The sequence below is a fragment of the Molothrus aeneus genome, chromosome 4 (assembly GCF_037042795.1).
Source record: "Molothrus aeneus isolate 106 chromosome 4, BPBGC_Maene_1.0, whole genome shotgun sequence".
Taxonomy (NCBI): Eukaryota; Metazoa; Chordata; class Aves; order Passeriformes; family Icteridae; genus Molothrus; species Molothrus aeneus.
In genome coordinates, this window is record NC_089649.1 from 37,486,709 (window position 1) to 37,506,672 (window position 19,964).

General features: G+C 35.9%; 1 protein-coding gene across 2 annotated transcripts in view; it reads right to left on the bottom strand.

Annotated features, from left to right (window-relative positions):
• GLRA3 (glycine receptor alpha 3) overlaps nt 1-19,964 on the bottom strand; it is an 85,924-nt gene that overhangs the window by 31,402 nt on the left and 34,558 nt on the right. For both annotated transcript variants that reach the window (XM_066548296.1, XM_066548295.1), the window contains exons 4-5: nt 9,517-9,740; nt 6,688-6,770 (exon numbers count right to left, since the gene is read on the bottom strand). In XM_066548296.1, the coding sequence (XP_066404393.1) occupies nt 6,688-6,770; nt 9,517-9,740 (307 nt within the window). The remainder of the gene's footprint in view (nt 1-6,687; nt 6,771-9,516; nt 9,741-19,964) is intronic.

Here is a 19,964-nt window from a genome sequence, read left to right on the forward strand (position 1 = left end):
ACTCACTCTTACTTGATTCTATAAAGGCATTACTAATTATACAAAATCTAAATGGTATCCTCATGGAACTACAAAGAAAGGATAGAAAAAATAACCTTGTTATGTTTGAACAGCAGTGCTCAGGAGTTATAGGGCTGGTTAGGTTACATTAATACTCTATTAACCCAAAGTCTGAGGTCTTGCACATTTAAAATGCAAAAGCAGGCAGTAAATTGTTGGTAATTATTTGAAAAAGACATCATCCCAGGAGGAGAACGCTTCCAGGGGGAGTATTTCTCAGGAAAACTCAAGAACTGTATGAATGCCTGGCACTGTAGCCTTTGTGCACAGTTCTCTTAAAGAGACAAGTAATTTTCAGGAGCCTGAAGTCATTCCAGGTAATTAGCTAATGAAGCATATAATAGCAGACTAAGAGCTCTGCCTCAGAAGAATATGACAAACTAGGGAACATTTATAATTTACTAGAAGGGAAGAAGGCCTGAAACAATTGGGAAACTTGGATTTGGTCTGCAGAAATATTATTTTAGAAAATTATGTTTTCTGAAACCGAGCTGGTGATAAGTGTGACAAAATGCAAGTAAAATTCTGTCACACTAACAAAGGGAGAAGGTGGAAGAGACAGGGTATTGATGAAAATTAGTTCTCAGGACTTGTGTCTGGAACAGTTGTTGAAAGATTTTGAATAACTGGACATCAAATAAAATTGAATTTAAGTGGTATTTTATTTAGTTGATGTAATCTATGAAAAAACTGGCAGATGGTTGACAAGACAGACATAGTAACTTTGGGCTTTAGACAGCACAGAAAATTGTTTAGCTAGAGTGAAAATTTTCAGCATTTTCAATTACAGGTTCCAGAAAAATTTCAGGAAAAAATGATGTGATCCTACTGAAATATTTCTAAGTATCAAGGGCAACTACAGTGTCTTGAAAGAAAACCCAAAATTTCTCTTGGTCTGACTCATCTTTCCCAGAAAAAATTATCTTTTCAGAAACAGTGTTGACAAGTTGTTTTCAACACTTGTATGAGATTCCTGAAAGAAAGAATTAGACTATCTTTGTATTTTTTTGCACTACCATTAATAACAAATATCAACTTTTCACTCATTCAGTTTTGAAAGTATAGGAATAAGGCCTGCCTTAAATACATAGAGTCCCATTTAACCCACATCAGTCCACATTACTCTATAGAATTTATTGGAACCAAGATGTTTATATCAGTTGCATGCTAAAAGTAGGAAGATTTTATTTTAGCTAATTCAGTATCAGTGGTAGGCATTAAAAACCCATTATCTCATAGACAAAAGAGTGAACAACCAACAAGTTTGTTTTGAAGAATTGTTGAAGTGTTAAATTGTTAAATCTCTTCTCCTGCTTCCAAGGACTCCAAGGACTACACCATTACAGAAACATGTTATTCAAGGCAAGCAGCTCCCCTGTACCTTTAGAGACTCTTCACCTTTGAACTGTCATTGTCATGGCAATTCCAACATAATTCCTTTATCATATCTGCTGACACAGTTTTATTTGCTTTGTCTATCCTGCTTTAGCACACCTTTCCAAGCCATGAGCTAACTTCTGATCCACCTGAATATTAATATATCCGGTAAATTTTTCTACTCATTCTTTTTCATTACAGGAAGGCTGTGCTTCCCTTGTGTCATTTTAAAATACCTACAGGTGTATTAAAACCCAGCTCTTTTCCTCATGTTCAATAAACAGACACATGTTCAGCATGTGAAAGAACTGAGCGGAGTATCTGGCTTTTTTGCAAAAGAGATTAGTTCAACTACATTTTTTTTTTAAATCCCAGTGATTTATCTAAATTCCATTCTCATTTCTTTAATTTTTAGTAAGGTACAGGTCCAAACCCATCAGTTCTTTAGGTCTCCAATTGAAGCAAGAACTACAGTCATGTTGACTAGGGTTATTCACTACTCTTCTGTTGGGCATCCCGTCAATTTGCCTCCAGGACAGGCTGCCTGCACATTACTGCTCTTAAGAGCATGACAGACATTTGAATTGTGTCCTAAATTCCCAGCAACATAGCAGGGGGAAGATATGACAGAGCTAGGGATTCTGCCTTTGGCTTGAGGTTAGAACAAATTCTTCTACATTATGCACTAAATATATTAGCTTCAGAAATGAGCTGTGATTCATTTCAAGGCTAAATTTTTGTTGGAGCTCCAAGAAGGCAGGATTTTATTCAATGTACTTCTGAGCTGCTTTGAAAAGTGTCTGCCCCTTGCACTGCCCTCAAAGTCATTCTGAAGGAATCTCTCCCTGGGGAGTTATAGGGTTATTCTTCTTAGCCTGAATTTTGGAAAAAAAATAACATTTCAGCTCAGCACTCTAGCACATCTCTCAAACCTACTATTCTTGCTGAAGCCTATAGGTGTTCAGCTATCACTTTTATTCTAGTTTCTGTATGTCAGCAGCAGTTGTGCAGTTCCTACTGCCCTTTTATCCTGCATTGGTCAGGAGCTGACGACTACAAGTATGCTGATCTTTGTAGCTGTGTGTCATGTCTCTCTTCAGATAGACACAATAGTTTGAGTCCCCCATCTGCAGAATAAAAACCATAGCCTCAGCAGCTGATAATTTTTGTGCTGCTGGAATGGAAAGGAGAGAAGCAGTATGATTCTACACCTTCTGGCACAGACCAGAAGTTGGCCTAGTGTGTCCATAATTTCTGTCGTTCAGGTATAGACCTGAGAATTCCCTGGCACATGAGAAATATGCTCCAGTTATTTTATCTTTCCTATGTTGTCTTTGTGCTGTTGTAGGAAAAGGAAAAATGTACACACTGCACTTTTCTGTAATGCATTAATTTATACTGCTGCAGCCTGCATACCCATCTTTCCACTTGTACAATCTCCAAATTAGAGACTGGGGGGTAAGAAATTGTGCAAATAATCATGTAGTACAGAGGGAATTTTCTTTAACAATCCAGAAGACAGGAGCATGATTGCATAGAAAGACTAAAAAGCCTCCATAAATCAGAAGGGGGAAAAAAAGGGCCACTGTTTAATTTAAAAATAAACATCAAATTAAAATTATGAGGTAAGAAAGTGTTTTATACCTTACCTATGCTGCTTTTCATAGTATTTTTTCTTTGTAACTTAGTCTTTTCAACATTCTTTGAAAATTCAGGGATATTAAATGTCACATAAAGTTGTAATTGTAATTTATGAGTAAAGGAATGCTGTGAGGTAAAAGAGAGACTTTAAAAAGAAAGACAACAAGCTCTAGCATATGAAAGAAAAACATTTCTTTGTGGAGAGACAGGCCACAGAAATAAGTACATATCTGGTTGACATTTCTTTGTATCTTATTCAAGCAGAATAAAACTAAAATTATCCCACATGCCTATAGGCTGCCCTGGTGTAAGGCATAGAATTGTAGAAGGGATTATTTCATATGTGCATTTTCATTTGTTCCCTTTTTAAGATAAAAAAGCAGCTCTTCTAGCTGCTGAGAAATCATTCGGTAAAATAAATCCTTTAAAAAGAGAAGACATTTCTACTGAAATATTTTTCAGACACTTCATGATCTAATGAAGTACTTTTACCAGGGGCAAATCCAGCTGCTCAGACTGACCTTGGAGAAAACGTTACATGAGCCAGATAAAAATAAAGATATCATTTGGGAATAAAAGCTATACAGGATTTTTTCTCTCAGACTTTTCTATGATGGAGAAACAGTATCAATACTGAAGGAAAGTATCTAGTACTAAAAGAAATTACTACTTAAAGGAGAAACAAAACCCATAATCTGTCTGTTATAATTGTCAGTCTTTGCAACCCAGTGGTAACCTGAGTAAAAAAAGATGAGTGATTGATTCCAATTTTCTTAGTGACACATTCTGAAGCAAGTCTTGCAAGATCAGACACAGTTTACAGAAACTGTGAGACAAATGGGCCTTGTAAATTCATAACGTACAATATCCTACACAACTTGGAAAAAACAGCAGTGATCACCACTTCAAAAAGAAACATCTGGAAGCACAGCTACTGCTGCTTTGCTCCTGCAAACACTTTGGTTTCTTATAACATAGCCTGGTGGTCAGATCATTCACTCAGGACATGAGAGGACTGTGTTTTCTGTTTTGAACCCAAATGTCTTCCACTTCCCCAGACAAGGCATTAACCACTAGGGTTACTGCTTTGATCCCCCTGTTTACATTGTCTCACTGTGCACAAAAAAATGCAAGGCAGACAGCCAGAGCAGAGTATGACACTGTGGCCTAGAAATTAGAGATGCTTGGATGGAATCAGGCTCTCAGGGTTATGTCACTTCTTACCTCGGGAGATTTGATGTGAAGCCTGGGAAAATGCCAAATGCACCATCCTCCTTTTTTCTTCTATAATTTTAAATAGAACTAGATGTCTTTTCTTAGCCAGAGAGTCTGGAATTTGAGTGTTTCTGCTCATCCTTTCCTAAGTTTTGGAAATTGATCAGAGTTCACTCTCATAGAAACTACTTTTTTTTTTTTTTTTTTTTTTTAACCTGGTTACTCTTCTTCCTGGAATGTAGATATTTTTTGTAACACTTCTAAGTTGTTTATTTCCTTTCCTGTCCTTCCTGTACTGAGAAACTGGCTATGGGCAGGTGAATTCCTGCTCTCAAAGGTCTAGGATCTTGGAACTTAGGTCACTGTACATAATTGTTTTGAATCTGTCCCAAAATAATCTCAGGGAACTGCAGCCTTGGTCTTGTAAACCTAACTGGTTATTCTCAGACTGGTTATTATCAGACATGTAAGCATATCCAGAGCTCCCACACGCTGCAAAATTTTCTGCCTCAGGCCATCATTTTTTCCCATAGTCTGTTTTTTGATGTCTGAAGTTACAGGTAAAATAGAATTAGACAAGGCAATATGGGAAAAGCTTTATTACTTGCAACTTCCTTATGAAATCAAATTTGATCTTGCTTTGTGAATAAAGAATTTGAAGCACTCATCTGTATTTTCTTCAGCTCTTCTTTTGTGAGAACCTCTCTTTACCATATGAATATGCAGCTGGGAATTTACTCCCACTGAACTCAATGATTAAAAACAAGACTTCAGTGAAAAATGTTCTGCTGGAAAATACAGTAGAACATCCACAGCGCCACTCAACTAACAAATGCTGGTTCCCTGTGGTGTAGTTTGTGGGAACTGTGGGCTCCTGCAAGGTTTCTCTAAAGCAAACCAGATGCCTGCTTGTTCAAGAATGCTCAGTTGTTGTGTGACCTGTCCTCACAATAGCTGAGAGGAAAAATGCAGCTGAGTTTATGAAGCTGTTAAAGCAAAAGCTTCAAAACTTTTCAAAGCATTTTTAATGATACATTTTTCTTGCTCAAACACTATGATACTTCCTCTTTGAAGCATAATCGTATTTAGTGAGTATACCTGCCATCTGCATGTACTCTGATGCAACTGCCTTTTGTTAACCTTTTGTTTAGTCACATTAATTATACAGGTTATCAGTAGGATTGTCTGCTCAGGTTGGCTCTGGAGTTTTGCTCAAATCCTGGATATATAATATTGTCCTAAATTCCTTGACATTTGCAGCAAATAATTATCTCTCCATTTTAGTCAAGAAAATTTCTGCTGTCAGATTCAGCTGTTGCCCTCATATTGAAAGGCTGCTTCATAATGTTACCATCTGTCCATTGTAGTAAACGATAGACCTGGCTTTTGTACTCACCCTGCAATAGTCTATAAATAGCACACCATACAACAAACAGTTCTGACATACTGACTGATAATTACCTCCCCTTTCCCTAGGTGCTGCTTTATTCCAGTAAAAGAAAAAAACTTCAAAAAATGTTAATAAAATTATGTTTGTTGTGTTTCTGATCTATGATATATGTAAAATAATCCACTATGTTCATTCTATAAGCATAATTCTTTTATTTTTGAAATATTTTACTTATTTGCCCTAAAACTGTAAATCTAGATATTTTAGATGAATACTTCTAAATTTTTCTTACTCCTGTCATTTATTTTCACTAAGTTCAGATTGCTGGAAGCTTTTAAAGAATGCTTTACTTTATTTTGTTTTTGTTCTTTGCATCATTAGGAGGGTTTTTCTGCTACAGCTCTTTTTCAAAGTCTTCTCAATTTAAGGGAAACAGCAATTCCCAAATACTTCATATCACAAGAAAAATCAGAATATAATGCATCAGACAGAATAGTTGATTTCTCCTTTTGTGAGTGCATTTGTGCCTTGAAATGGCATAGCTGCTTTACACTTTTCATCCTCTTTTAAGTAACAAGATATCAAGGTAGACAATAAGTAAAATATATGTTAGAATATAATAATTTAATTTCACATAAAGCCCCATCCATCACTTCTTTAAGTTATTCTTATGTTTCCTTTATGCTCTCCTTATTATTTACCTCCTGCATGTGTGAACACAGAAAGACTTATGGTGAAACCCTATGTGCAGAAATTTTTGCACAAACTGTCACTGAGTTTAATGGTAACTTCAGATTTACACAAAACTCTCTATTTTTAGTTCAAATAGGTATGATAGAACCTCTTCCTCAAAGTCATGTGTACTTCACATATTCTATTGATAAAATAGAAGATTCATTTTGAAAATTTGTTCTTGTACCACTACAAGGGGTTTTCCTACCTCCTGTATAGCTGTTGTAATCTCTGCAAAAGTATGTATAGGATAATACATTACGCAAACTTACAGCTTTCCAGCTGCATTATACATGTTTGCACATCCATTGGAAAATTTTTGAGATCCATCGGACAGGAAAGTATTAAAGTCAATCTGAAAGGACACAAAAAAACCATTAAAAATATACCCCCCAAAAAAGCCATAGAACTGTGTGGGAAGAGTGCACGAATACAACGGAAGAAATTAGAAATAGAATACATGTTTCAGTACAAAGCTCTCAAAAAAGGTCTCTATTAGCTGAATCCATCTAACTCAGCCTAGTATGACAGCATGGAAAATAAATTTACAGACTTCCAAAAAACTAAATTTTTCAGTAGGGTTGCCTAACTTAATGAGAAGTCTAAAGGAATGCAGCAGCAGTTTGCCTTTTTGTGCTACAGCAGAATTATTGCACAGTTCCAGTATTTCAAACCCTTGGCATAAAACTTACCCAAATTTGCAAGAATTTCATAACATATGCCAGCAGTCATGGTGGAAAAGTAGTTTTATGTGTTGCTGTCCTAAAATAAAGTGCTTAAAATGTCAACACAAAGGCTTAAAGAAATATTTGATGATATTGATGGTAAACAAAAATATGGCTGCAATTTTGAACTGTAGCTGTGCATCAGTGTTAGTCCTAATAGTTCCTGTGAAATTCTTTGCAAATTATAGGCAAAGAGGTATTTTTAAATTTTAGGTTAAAAATTTGTTTTATTATTTATTATAATAATTTATAAATTTTTTACAATAATTTATCTTTCGAGTAAAAGTTCTCTGAGGAATCAGAAAGAAGAATTTATAAGAGATAAAGGCACAAATTTTCCCTCCCTGGCTATGCCTATGTATCCATTGATGTTTTTGGCACTGGGGCTAAAGGGAAGGGGGCAGTAGCTGGCAAGTATGGCTGTATATTTCTTTTACCTAATTTTTTGTTGGTGACCAAACCTTCTTGATTCATTGTTGCTATAATTTCTGTTTAGCCAAGCAGTGATTGAGCTGCATGGGGAGAGTCTGAAGAGGGAAGTCAGACCCATCCCCTATTCCCATGCTGTTAAAAATAGTTCCAAAGGCAAATTCTGGCTAGTAGGTAACACAGCAAGTCATTTCAGAGGCACCTGGACTTTAATTTGTGCTTCACTAAATATTTTAGCATTTTATATTAAGTATTCATTGAGCTGGGAACTGTTACCTTCCATTATTTTTTTGTCTGTATTGTCCCAATGCAATTAGAGATGAGGAGAAATTAGGGAATGAAAGAAAGAAGCAAATTTAGAAACTTCTTTTTTTTTCCCCTTTTAATATCAGCACAATAGAGATTAGCATAGCTCCCCTTATCAGAAGCTTAACTCACTCAAATGCACATAACTAAACTAGATGCCAAGGATATGATTTTAAATGTTTTAGAAACTGTTATAGGTCTTAATTAAATCAAGGCAACATGAAATTTCTGGCTTCATAAGAAACAGAGGAACTATCTGGTGTCTGCTTTCAGCACAGTTGATGTTTTTCTTTATAATTTAATATGATATTATTCCCACATTCCCAAAAATGGTTTTCCACCCCATTTCTTGTGGCCATGAACTTGCTCTGAATTGTATTGAAGTTGCAATCCAAACTTGTTTCAGCTGAGTGGCGGGGTTTATACTGTGTGCTGTGTGTATTTGGAAAGAACAGGGCAAGATAGGGAGTTATTTGGTTAGAGTGGAACAACAGCCAGTGCCTCTTGGGGTGACTCAGACAGTCTGCAGATAATTGATTTAGATCTATTTCTGCTTGAATCCAGTGAAGGAATCCTTTCAATCTACTTTGAATCTGTTTCTAGTGACAGTATACATGTTGTGATACTGAGGATTGATTATGTTCCCAGAATGGCAGACCAACCTGTTGGGTATGAAATCCTCATAAGAATTTTAACCCAACCTTTTCTCCTTGTGTAAGCTTTGAGAAGTGCTGCCTAATGGCACTGGAAGGAGGGAAGGAGGAAGGAGATCCTTGCCATTGACACAATTCATGCAATTCATAAAGTTTTCTTTTTCTCCAGAATACAAAGTGTTTACAGATTCCTGATGTCTCTTCAAAAAGTCTAATTACACATTAATTCAGTGTCATAAAAGCATGCAAAGCAAAACACTGAGTGAACAATAGTATATTTATTTTGAAAAGAGTAACATTTTGCACAAGTGAGTCACTGCTTCAATACCAAATCTAGTGGGGCATTAGCATACTTACATCTAATGTGTTTCTCATTAGATTGGGATTTTGATGACAACGGTAAAATGCCTACTGATGTCTGTATTAAAATGAAAGTGGAGGGAATAGAAGTGGGATAATTAGATTTTGTCAATACTTATGATTAGTGCTTTCAGCTTCTTAAAACCTTTTCAAAAAATTACTTTCCAGCTTTCTCTCCGTCTTCAGAGATGAGTAAATGACTGTTCTTTAAATGTCATACTTCCTCAAACAGGCCATGTATTTCACGTTGAAGGGCAAATACAATATCCAGAAGGGGGGGAAAGAAGTAAAATTGGATTGTCATTGGAGGCCACAGACTGTGAAACTCATACATAGGCCAACTCAGATTATAATACTACAGGATTGTTTGTTCTGTGCAGTGTCCTAGTTCCTCTAGGCTCAGTACCTGTACTTTAAATTGGGAAAGAAATTTTTCTTGTTACTTTTGCTATGTGCATGAGTGATAATTTTCTATTTTAATATAAACAGTGAATGCTGACAAAATTCTGCATTAAAAACTCACTAATAATAGTTCTGCATGACTAGCAACTGAATATATGTTTTAGAAAATCCTAATTATACTTTTGAGCTTCTATCTGAAAAAAAACCCATTAAATTGGAGACTCACCTGATGGAATAAAGTACATTTCCATTCTTGAAAATCCGCAACAACTTATTATCTGTTGTAACTTCATGAAAGTTGGCACCTTTTTCATTAGCAAAGAACAAATCAGGTTTCCAAATGGAATCCAGCATGGATGGATCTAAATCTAAAGAGTCATCTGGATATTCACTGTATGCGAGGCGTGGATCATTCCAATTCTGACGGAGAAAGATGTTCACTCGGTAATCCTGAAAAAAGAGAAATCAACCAAAGCCTTAACAAGCACAGGGATTTAGCTTTTATTTCATTTCTTAGCCATGTAATCCCCTGTCCATCTGTGGATGACAAAAGAATTACTTAGCTGAATGCCAGAATGATACCTATTTATGTTAGTGGGGACACAATGGATAAGAATAAAGATGCATTTCAGGGCAATCGAAAAAAATCCTAAGATAAGGAAATCCAACCTCCATGTACAGTTCATATAATTCCATATAACTCTACCTTATCTATCTACCTACTCTATCACAAATTTGTCTTGAATTTGAAATAAGAAGCATAAAAAGAGTTTTATGGTGTTACCTTTTTCTGCTCAAAACCTGGCAGGAGTATTCACAATTCCCTCTCTCTCTCTGTCAGTGAGAATCTGTCCCCCTGTAAAGGAAGTTAAACTATTTTTTTTTTTCCTCTCTCTCTAATCCTTGTTTTAGACCCATCACATAGGCTTTCTGTGCCTCAGTTCCCTATGGAACATTGTGTGAGCAGTAGCTTGCCAGCTCACACAACAGTCTGAGGAGGGCACATGTTCCTCCTCTCTTCAAATAGAGTAGAGACCTTATAAATCTTTATAATAAATTAGATTAGCTACTGGTGTAGTCACCTGAATTTCTTCAGAAAGTCCTGTCTTAATCAAGAGGACTTCTATAGAAAAGATGAGTGAGTGCTTCAAACTTCTGGAAGTCATTTTGCGCACACATTCTGTCAGAAATATATTTATGGCTCCACTTTCTTACAACTTTACCACTCTGAAAATACTTGGTTTTAAATAAAGGTGAATAAGATCTTCTCATTACATTTCATTTAGAACTGAGACTGAACATAAGGGCATAGGAAGTATACTTTTATTCGTTATAATAAGATTTTCCTCATTATTTGAACTGCATTAATGAAAAAGATCAAAATAAAATAGAGAAAAAGATAGGTTAGCTGCAGGGAGAAAATGGCAACTGGATGTCAGCCCTTACATGACAATTCTAAATATAACAGAAGTAAAAATAAATCACTCTTTTATGGTTAAAAAAGATGATAAAAATTAATTTTAACAAGAAAGCTTTTTTAGACAGAATGGGAAATAAAGTGTACAGGGTTGAGGAATAAAATTTAGCCAAAAACTATGGATACTAGTTTTTATAGGTTAGACTAACTAGTTAAAACCCCATTGGTGTAGAAATTGTTGGTTAAAAATGCAGCATTTTATTGATATTTCTCTTAGGAAACTTGGACCATGCAGCCATGTAGTGGGAAGAATCATGCCAACAGACATAATAAAGGACAACAGGAACCTCAATATGCAACATTTATTCATGAGAAACTGTTTTTCATATTTTCAGCATCCTGCTGTTCTGGTCAATTTAATTACTCAGCTTGACTGAGTAAGTAAGGGTAGCCAAATATGCTAAAACCATGCTTACCAAGTATTGCCAATACTTGCCAATATTTGCAAATCATATAGAGAAAGCCCCAGTAAAGAATTTTATGTTAACATAACTTTAACAATTTTTAGCACAAAGAAGGTAAGTAGAAAACTACACCTGAAAAATGAAATTATTTCAGATTACTCTTTCCAGCAGAGGAAAAAGGCTCTCTGACAAAATGGAAGCATGCAACATTAAATGCATTGGAATTGTTAATCAACTGCTGTATTTAAAGAAATAAACTGTTAATTAATTTGTTAAAAACACACACACAAACACACCCCAACCCCTTTCAGGAAAGGACTGAAAGACATTTTCATCATGGGTAGGGACAGCCTCAAAAGTCATAAAAAGTTCTAATGAGAACCTGTTGGTATTTTTTATAATTAGTACCATGATGTGGTAAAACCAGAGCCAGGGATTTGTACTTTACAGATGTACAGATGTATTTTCTGTGTGTTTCTAAAGTAAGACAAAATTCTTAGAGAAGCTTGTGCCTCAGTGCTCACAGAACTATATTTTTGGTGTCTTCTAACAAGAGGGAATAAAACCCCCTGAAATATCCTTATTTCTTTGCATGACATCCCAAATATCATGTAGTAACAGAGTCCATTCCAGATTGCTGTATAAAATCCAAAGGACAGGAGGAAGAAGGATGTGGGAGCAATGAGGGCTCCACTGCCTTTCCCAGCACTTTCCAATCCTTGCACTGAAGGAAACAGCTCTAAACCTGGGGCACTGGGGTGGGAATGCTGCAGCTCTCAGGACTTTGTATTTCTGCCCAACCCAAGCTTTATATTTTAAATTATATAACGTGAGGCATGTCAATTACTTTACTTTTCTTAGCAGAATATCAAGACTTTATGGACAGGATCATTTTTAGAGTAAAGGTCTTCTCACTGACAGAACATGTGAAAAAGGCATAGCATGAAGGCCAAATGAAAAAGGAAAATGGAGAATGACAAATGATGTAATCCTTTCAAAATTATGTCAAGTTATTCTGTATGTCAGTATGAGTAAAGTTTATTGGTTTAAATTGTTTCCAGCTTTTAAGATGAAAAAAGTCCTGGTTAAACTTCTCACTGAAGCAATTGGAGATATTTTTCATTGTTATCTCCCTTGAAAACACTGCCATTGGCACTCATGTTTCAATTAAAAAACATATCCTAATCTATCAAAGGAAAGAGGCTGCTATTTGACTGCTATTTTATGAAGGACAAGTATTCATCATCTCAGTTGATAATTACACATTATGAGCACAAGGCCTAACTACTTTAAACAAGTAGGGTTGTTTGATGCAGCCACGGACACCAGAATCAAACTGCCTGAATTGATTTGTTATCCTACAAGAGGCTCAGTGTTCTCATGTGGTATTTGCCTGACTCCTAATTCAAATAACTGTGACAGAACAGTCCCTTGAGGGGAGGGAGAAATCATTATTTCAGTTGTGGTGACTTCCACAGCCTCATCTGTAACCTCAAGGCTGCCATTGTCTGAACAGCTGCTGTACCCTGGTTCTACAGAACGAGAGTGAGATGTGGGTCTGCACTTGTTTCACCATGCTTCAAAACCTTAGCACAACGTGAACCTTCTTAGAGGGTCAGCATACTGTTCACCTGCTTCATAAGGCTCAATAAAATAAAAACTGGAGATCAGGTAATTGCTCTTTGCTGTCCATGCCAAGGCTCAGGCCACTATGGACCTTGGTATTAACATTTTGATTAGTAATTTCCAGCACACAGTAAAATCTGAAACACTTACAGGATATTTTGATTTCTACCATTATACTTGTACAGATAGAGCTGTATCACCACAACATACAGACTGTAGCTGTTTTGAGATTTTTCCACAAATCTTCAAGGTACTAATTTCTTAATTCTCACTATTTCTTTAAAGCATTTTTCATATGCACTTCATGTGAAATCCTTCCAGATCTGAGAGATTCCAAAATATGCCCCTCATTTGAACATTGAATATCACCCGTTCTCATAAGTTTTGTATGCTGTTATTTGAACCAAGTCCTCAGAATTTCATGCATAAATTACAGAACTCTCTCTGTTGCTATTCCAAATATAGTAATTTTGCCTAATATATACTGCTAAGTGAAATCTAGACTTGTCTTTTGTATGATGTAATCAAAGGATTCTTCTTTCACTTGTTATAACTCACTGTAAAATTTTAATATGAGAAAGTTCTTACAGATTTTTGGAAGAACACTGTTAAGAGTAAACATAAGACACTATAACAAATATTGTTCTTGTAGAAAATTTTTTCTTCGTGAGTTAACTATGACACTTGTAATGAAAGCTCATTTTCACTGCTGTAGAAGAAAACATTGATAATTTTAATTTTTACTTCTGAGATTTTCCAAAATAACTGTCTTAGTGTCTGAAAAACATGCAATTTGACATGCTTTTTATTGCTGCCTTGATTGGTATAATTAGACAGGATGGCCTTATTTGTGGTAATAACATCTTTCCATTTTAAATTTATTCACTGTTTTTAAGTACTGTGGCTGCATATTAGGTAATCAATTACTTTGTCCAAATAGATGGAATTTTCTTGTTTTCCTTTACATAGCTGAAAATTTCAGACTGGACCAAACGTTTTTCAGCTAACAATTTCAATATGCCATTGACAAAACATTTCTAGTACAGAAACTCAAATATTTTAAATTGAAGTTAACCACTCAAATTGTCATCATTTTCCATGCAGGTTACCAATGCCATTGCCAAATCAAAGTAGGAGAAGAACTGTGAAATTCACACTCACGTTTGAGAAATGTAAATATAGTTTTTGTATTCTGAAGGATTGCCTTGTATTTCCTCATGCCTAATTGTTCGAGTTCCATCATTACTGGGATTACTTATGGTGCAGCCTTATCTGTTCAAAAGGATATGTAAAAGAAAGTGCAGGGAAGGTTGATACAGGACTGGACAGGGTAGTCAGTTCTGTGAGAGTAGACATGAAAAGTTGGCTTTCTTTAAACTGATAATGCAAAGGACTTGTGTTATGACTTTATTTATTACTTGGTTGCTTTCTGTTACTATATCAAAGGAGAGGGAGAAAACATTTTAAATCTAAAGACAAGAATATCCTTCCTTAACTTTCAATAAATTTAGACTGAACCAAAGTGGTTCATCTATTTTCTTATGCTAACAAACACTGGTAATATTTTCATTGATCTTATTTATTATAGTAAATAAGGGGATTATTTATTTTTATTACATCTTTGCACTATTACTGGAGTACTATTTAAAGTTCCCAGCATAAGAAGGGAACTGCTTGAGCAAGTCCAGAGGAGAGCCACAAAGTTGGTAAGAGGACAGGAAAACCTCTGCTACAAAGACATGGTAAGAAAGTTGGAGCTGTTCAGCCTGCAGAACAACACTGGAACAGGGAGGTTCTGGATGCTGCAATCCTGGCAACAATCAAGGGCAGGCTGGAAAAGGCTTTCAGCAGCCTGGTCTAGTGGGGGGGTGTCCCTTCCCATGGTCTTTAAGGTCCATTCCAATCCCTTAACATTCTATGATGCCAGGGCTGAACTGCAGTAAGGATAGTGCATATATCTAAGCTGTTTGGCATTTCAATTAATGAGTGAAAACCAATTGCAACAATCTTCAAGCTCCACCATTAACTGTAACTCATTAATCTGTCAAAGATTTACCACAGCAGCTAAAGAGAAATTAAATGTGATTTAAATCAATTGCTTAGCACGTAGCTTTAATTGACACATTAAATCTGTGTCCGAGTACCAATATTTGACTCTTGCCAAACATCCCTGAGAACATGCTTTTCTGTACTGAAGAGCTGTAGGACATTCATTACAAGAAGCAATGCAGATACACTGTTAATTATGATGAAGTGTTTGTCTATAGCAAAGAGAATTTTTCTTGGTGATCTGCTGGATGCATCCATAGGTGGGATCTCTCTTTCCAAAACTGATTTTGGCAGTGGGTAAAACTAAGGATGTCCTTCTTGTTCAGATTCTGGAATTAAAGAACCCATAGAGAGGCTGAGAGCAACTGCAGTACTGTACAACTTCTTTAGTACAAAGTAACTGATTTTCTAGAACCACATGACTCCTCCCTCGGACAGCAATGTCTTCATGGATGTGCCTTAGGAAAATTACTTCTTCTTGCAATTTTTGTTTCTAATCTTCCTGTGATTCTTCTGTATAAGGAAGAAGATTCAGTTCCACATGCAAACAGATGGAAAATTTTCCTGTCTGGTCCTGCCTGAAGTTAGTTGGCTAAACACACTGTGGGTGATTAGGATGTCTAGATTTCAGCCCTTGAAGGCTGAGGATGAGCAATAAGGTCTGCTCTGTTCCAGGAAAAAGCTCTAATCCTACTCTATATTGCAAATTGTGGGCGCTCCTGCTCCCTCCATTAAGTAGGATGGCTCAGATGGATGGGAGGTTTAGGTGACAACTAACTTGCCTCTGATCTCAGGAAGATTTAAAAATTATTTGAGCTATTCAGAAAAGACTGTTGATGGACTTAAATGAACAGCTCCTCTGAGCAGTAGATTTTAAGGTGTGTATTAATGTCTTTAATATTTCTAGGGTTTTGGGTTCTTTTTGGTAAATTAATTTTTGGGGTTTTAGTTTGGTTTTGTTTGTTTCTTATACATTTAAGAGCTAGTAGACATCCTAATGGGTGTCCTGTGAATGGTTTGGTTAAAACCTTATTTCAATTTTACCTAATTCCTTTCAGAGTTTGACTCCAATAACTATTAATCAACATTCATATTGAAGTCAATAGAACTAGAAGTCACTTGGCAAAGAGCTGGCTAAAACTAGTACTTCAACATTGCTACCTGCAATATCAGACCTCTCAGACTTCCTTATAAACTTAAAATTTAGAGTTCAGCAAATACACTTACACACAACTTCTGCACCTAGTGCTCTCCTTAGGTGTGCCACCTGCTTTCATACTGTTGGATTCTGAAGTGATATGGCTTCTGTTAGCATTCTGGCTGGCACAGATGAACACTCTTTTCTTTATTTTCTTCTGGGGTAAGTTATACCTCATTTGCCACCACTACAAATGTGGAGGATGAGAACCTACTGCAACTACTACAGTTCTGTCTTTGCCTTAGATAAAGTATTGGGTCATTTACAGGATGCTTGTTAGCCCAGAGCTATCAGACTTTATCATTCAATCCACAGCTAAACAAAGAATACAGTCAGTAGTTTCTGAGAGAGCTCCTTGATTTTTGCCTTACTTACTCCCTTGTCTTTTTCACAAGACATTCAAAAATCAGTTGAATTCAACAGTGTGCTACAATATCTACTCACTTTCCATACCTTTTAAGGATAAAACATTGCAAATGGATGAGTTTGGTTTATTTTAGCATTGAATTACTTTGTTGAGTTTATTATCAGTAGCAATACTGGATTTCAGTTTCTATGCTCACATATAATCGTCAGAAGTCAAAGGTAGTTAATATCTAGGATGTTTATTCTTAAAAAGATTAATTATAGTACTGACATATTGTATAATAATGTTTGTCATAGCTCCTACTGCATGTTCTAGAATATTTATTAATTAAAGATTCAATATACTACTCCCATATTTAATGGAAGCTGTGTGTTCCCAAGTCCTAATGCATTACACTAAAATCACATTTCGAAACTTGTTCAGTGTAATTGCTTTTTTAAGCTTTAGCTCAGGGGCTTTTAAAATGTTTGCACTTTCAAGCAGTAGGATAAGTGATTAGATGATAAAGGACATGACAATTACATGAACAAACAACGTACACTAAGCCTCTGTCTTCATTTGGTCCTTGCCATGTTCTCAGTTGAAAAAAGATTCTGTTTTTTTTCTGCAAGCAAATGATGTGTCCCTGAAGAAGTTTTTGCTCTACAGCAGAAAGTATTTGCTAAGTTAAAAATAATTTTTTTCTATGATTTTTCATTTATTCAAATGAATTTTTGGTGCTATATATTCCGTTTTGTTATTAATGAATTTTATGTTAGCCTTTTGAATATGACTGGTTTAAATGAGTGACCGAATGGGCTAATTTTATAATTCTTTACTGAAAACATGCATTTGAAATCACCCTCTGTTTCATCTCCTCAGAGAAATATAACCAAATTAGATCAAATATAATTTTGGGAATTCCATTTTAAATTTCTCTGATGCCTTCCTTGTGTTGGTAGACAAATATGACATTGCCTAGAATAGGGTAAATAAGGTAAAATAAAAGGTAAAGCTAAACTAGGTCAAGCCCAGAAGCAGGGCCTGCTAACTCCTGTAGTCTAAACACCTGCTCAAGTGGGCTATGAGAAGGAATATATTTCTAACTTAAACAAACTTGATCAGATATGAGTTGACCTTAAATTCGTTGATATGCATGAAATGCACCAAGAGGTCTGGCAACACATAAAATTTTATGTGTATTTGTACTGTACCAGTACCGAGGAGAAAGGGAACAATTTATTTGTCTACCCAAAGACATCATCTGGTGGCGTTTGAAAAGCCTTAAGATGTTTTGCCTTTTGGCTGCTGGTTAAAAAAGATGCATGTATTTTGCAATCCTGTGATATGTCTACCTTCCCAGATAACTCAGGGGTTCTTAGGGATTATTAAGGCCACACTAAATACACTTGGGCAACTAAATAAAACTTCAACAGACAAAAGCTTCATTCACTATCGATTTACTAACCTGTTCCTTTCATGAAGAAATTAACTTTGTGAATGAGTACATGTGGGTCTAGATGAGTAGAAAGGGAGAAAGAAGAAATATACATTTTATGGCCTTCCACTAGGTCCATGATGAGCTTCTACCAAGGGGTAGAAGTAAAGGTAACTTATTGAAAAGTGAATCCTTATTTTAAAAGATCTCAGAGACTGTAATTTGTAATACCACAGTGATACCAGAACAGTAGTCACAGGTAAAAATCTAAAATATTTTCCCTACATTTTGCTAAGCTGGGAAATTAATTAACCAGTGTAAAATATCAATATATGCAATGAAAACTCTCATTATATTTGTATTTAGTATATATTTTATATGCATATATGATATACATTAACATGCAAATTATGTATTTAATAAAGTCATTTTTCTGAAACTGTAGAGCAGCCACATTCACAAAAAAAAAGGAAAAATATATTGCAAACAAGGGACCTAATAATGGTTGACTAGAAACATCAAATTTTCAGTATTCTATCCCTTCAATCCTACCAGAAGTTAAGTAGCTAAACCCTCACTCAATTTAAATCTTCTAAAAGAAGATAGAGGAACTAAAAAGAAGATTGTGAGAGATCTGGCATATTGTAGCTTACAGTCTTTGTAGATGGAAATCAGACCAGAAATCTTCTTTAACTAATCCTGTTATGCCAATAAATTAGCTTGCATATGTTCCTATACATTTACGTTTTGAAATCCATTAACTGAAAAAGAAACTTAGTGACTGAAAGATCAAGCACTGTAAAGACTGGTTATTTTTTAAAGCAAGGAAATAAATTCAGATTCTCCAAGAGTGCTTTCGAAGATTATTGTTTTATCATCAAAAAGAGGTAAACAAGAAATAATGAATACCTACTTTTTTCAGTTATGTGTGTTCAATATGTTTATCATTCACCTTCAATATCTTAATTGTTGTAATAAAGTTTTAGGTTAGTATTTATTCACACTGCCTCGGTTTCCAATGAGAAATGCCTTGAGGAGGTGTCTGCCTGTTTCTTTTTTTTTATGGGAAAGAATGATATAGGACTAAATTAGCTCCTAGGCAAAATTAAATTTTAGGCCTAGAGGCTTGCAAGTTGGGATCTTTCTGAACTCTGGAGAAGTCTGCAGCTTGTTTGAGCTGAGGTAAAGTTAATTTACTTCACAGTGGCTGTTACCGCACTATGTTTTGATATGTGCTGAGCACAAGGTTGATAATATAGAGGTCTTCTGTTATTGCTGAGAAATGCTTTAACAGAGCCAAAGCTTTTTTTTTTGTTGTTGTTTTTTTTTTTGTTTTGTTTTTGTTTTGTTTTGTTTTGTTTTGTTTTGTTTTGTTTTTCCAACTGCTGTGCTGGTGAAGAGACTGGGAATGCGTGGGAAATAGGGAAGAGACAGAGCTGGCATGGCTAACACCCACTGACCAAGGCACTATACCCAACAGGACCATATGGCATTGTGCTCAGTATATATCAGGGGTGAGAAATGGGTAGAGGGGCAAGAAGGAGGAGGGGCATATTTGGAGTGATTGTGTTTGTCTTGCCAAGTAACTGTTATGTGTGATGGAGCCCTGCTTTCCTGGGAATGGCTGAACACCTGCTTGCCCATGGGAAGCAGTAAATTCATTCCTTGTTTTGCTTTGCTTGTGCGTGCAGCTTTTGCTTTCCCTATTAAACTCTATCTCAGCCCATGATTCCTCTGACTTTTACCCTCGCAATTAATTCTCTCCCTGATCCCACTGGTGGAGGAATAAGAGAGAGGCTGTGTGGTTCTTGTTTGCTGGCTGGGGTTAAATCATGACAAGGGATTTTTGTTGGCTTTGCAGTGCTTTTCAGCCCTGGAAGAAATTGTTGAGAATTTCAAAGCCTCAGCAAGCTGGAGCATTAGAGGCATAGGAGCAGAGAAGCCTGTGAGTTGGGATTACCTGCAATTTGGAGAGAGGGAGGAAAGAGTCCATCTGTAGATCTCTGTCTAGAGACACCTGTCTGATGAATCTAAACAGCAGAGTAGCACTTCCTGGGTAAGATGGTTAACTAGATAAAGGGTCAAATTGGAGTGATTAGGAGTGAGAGAAGACAGAACCCAATTTCTGTGCTGAAG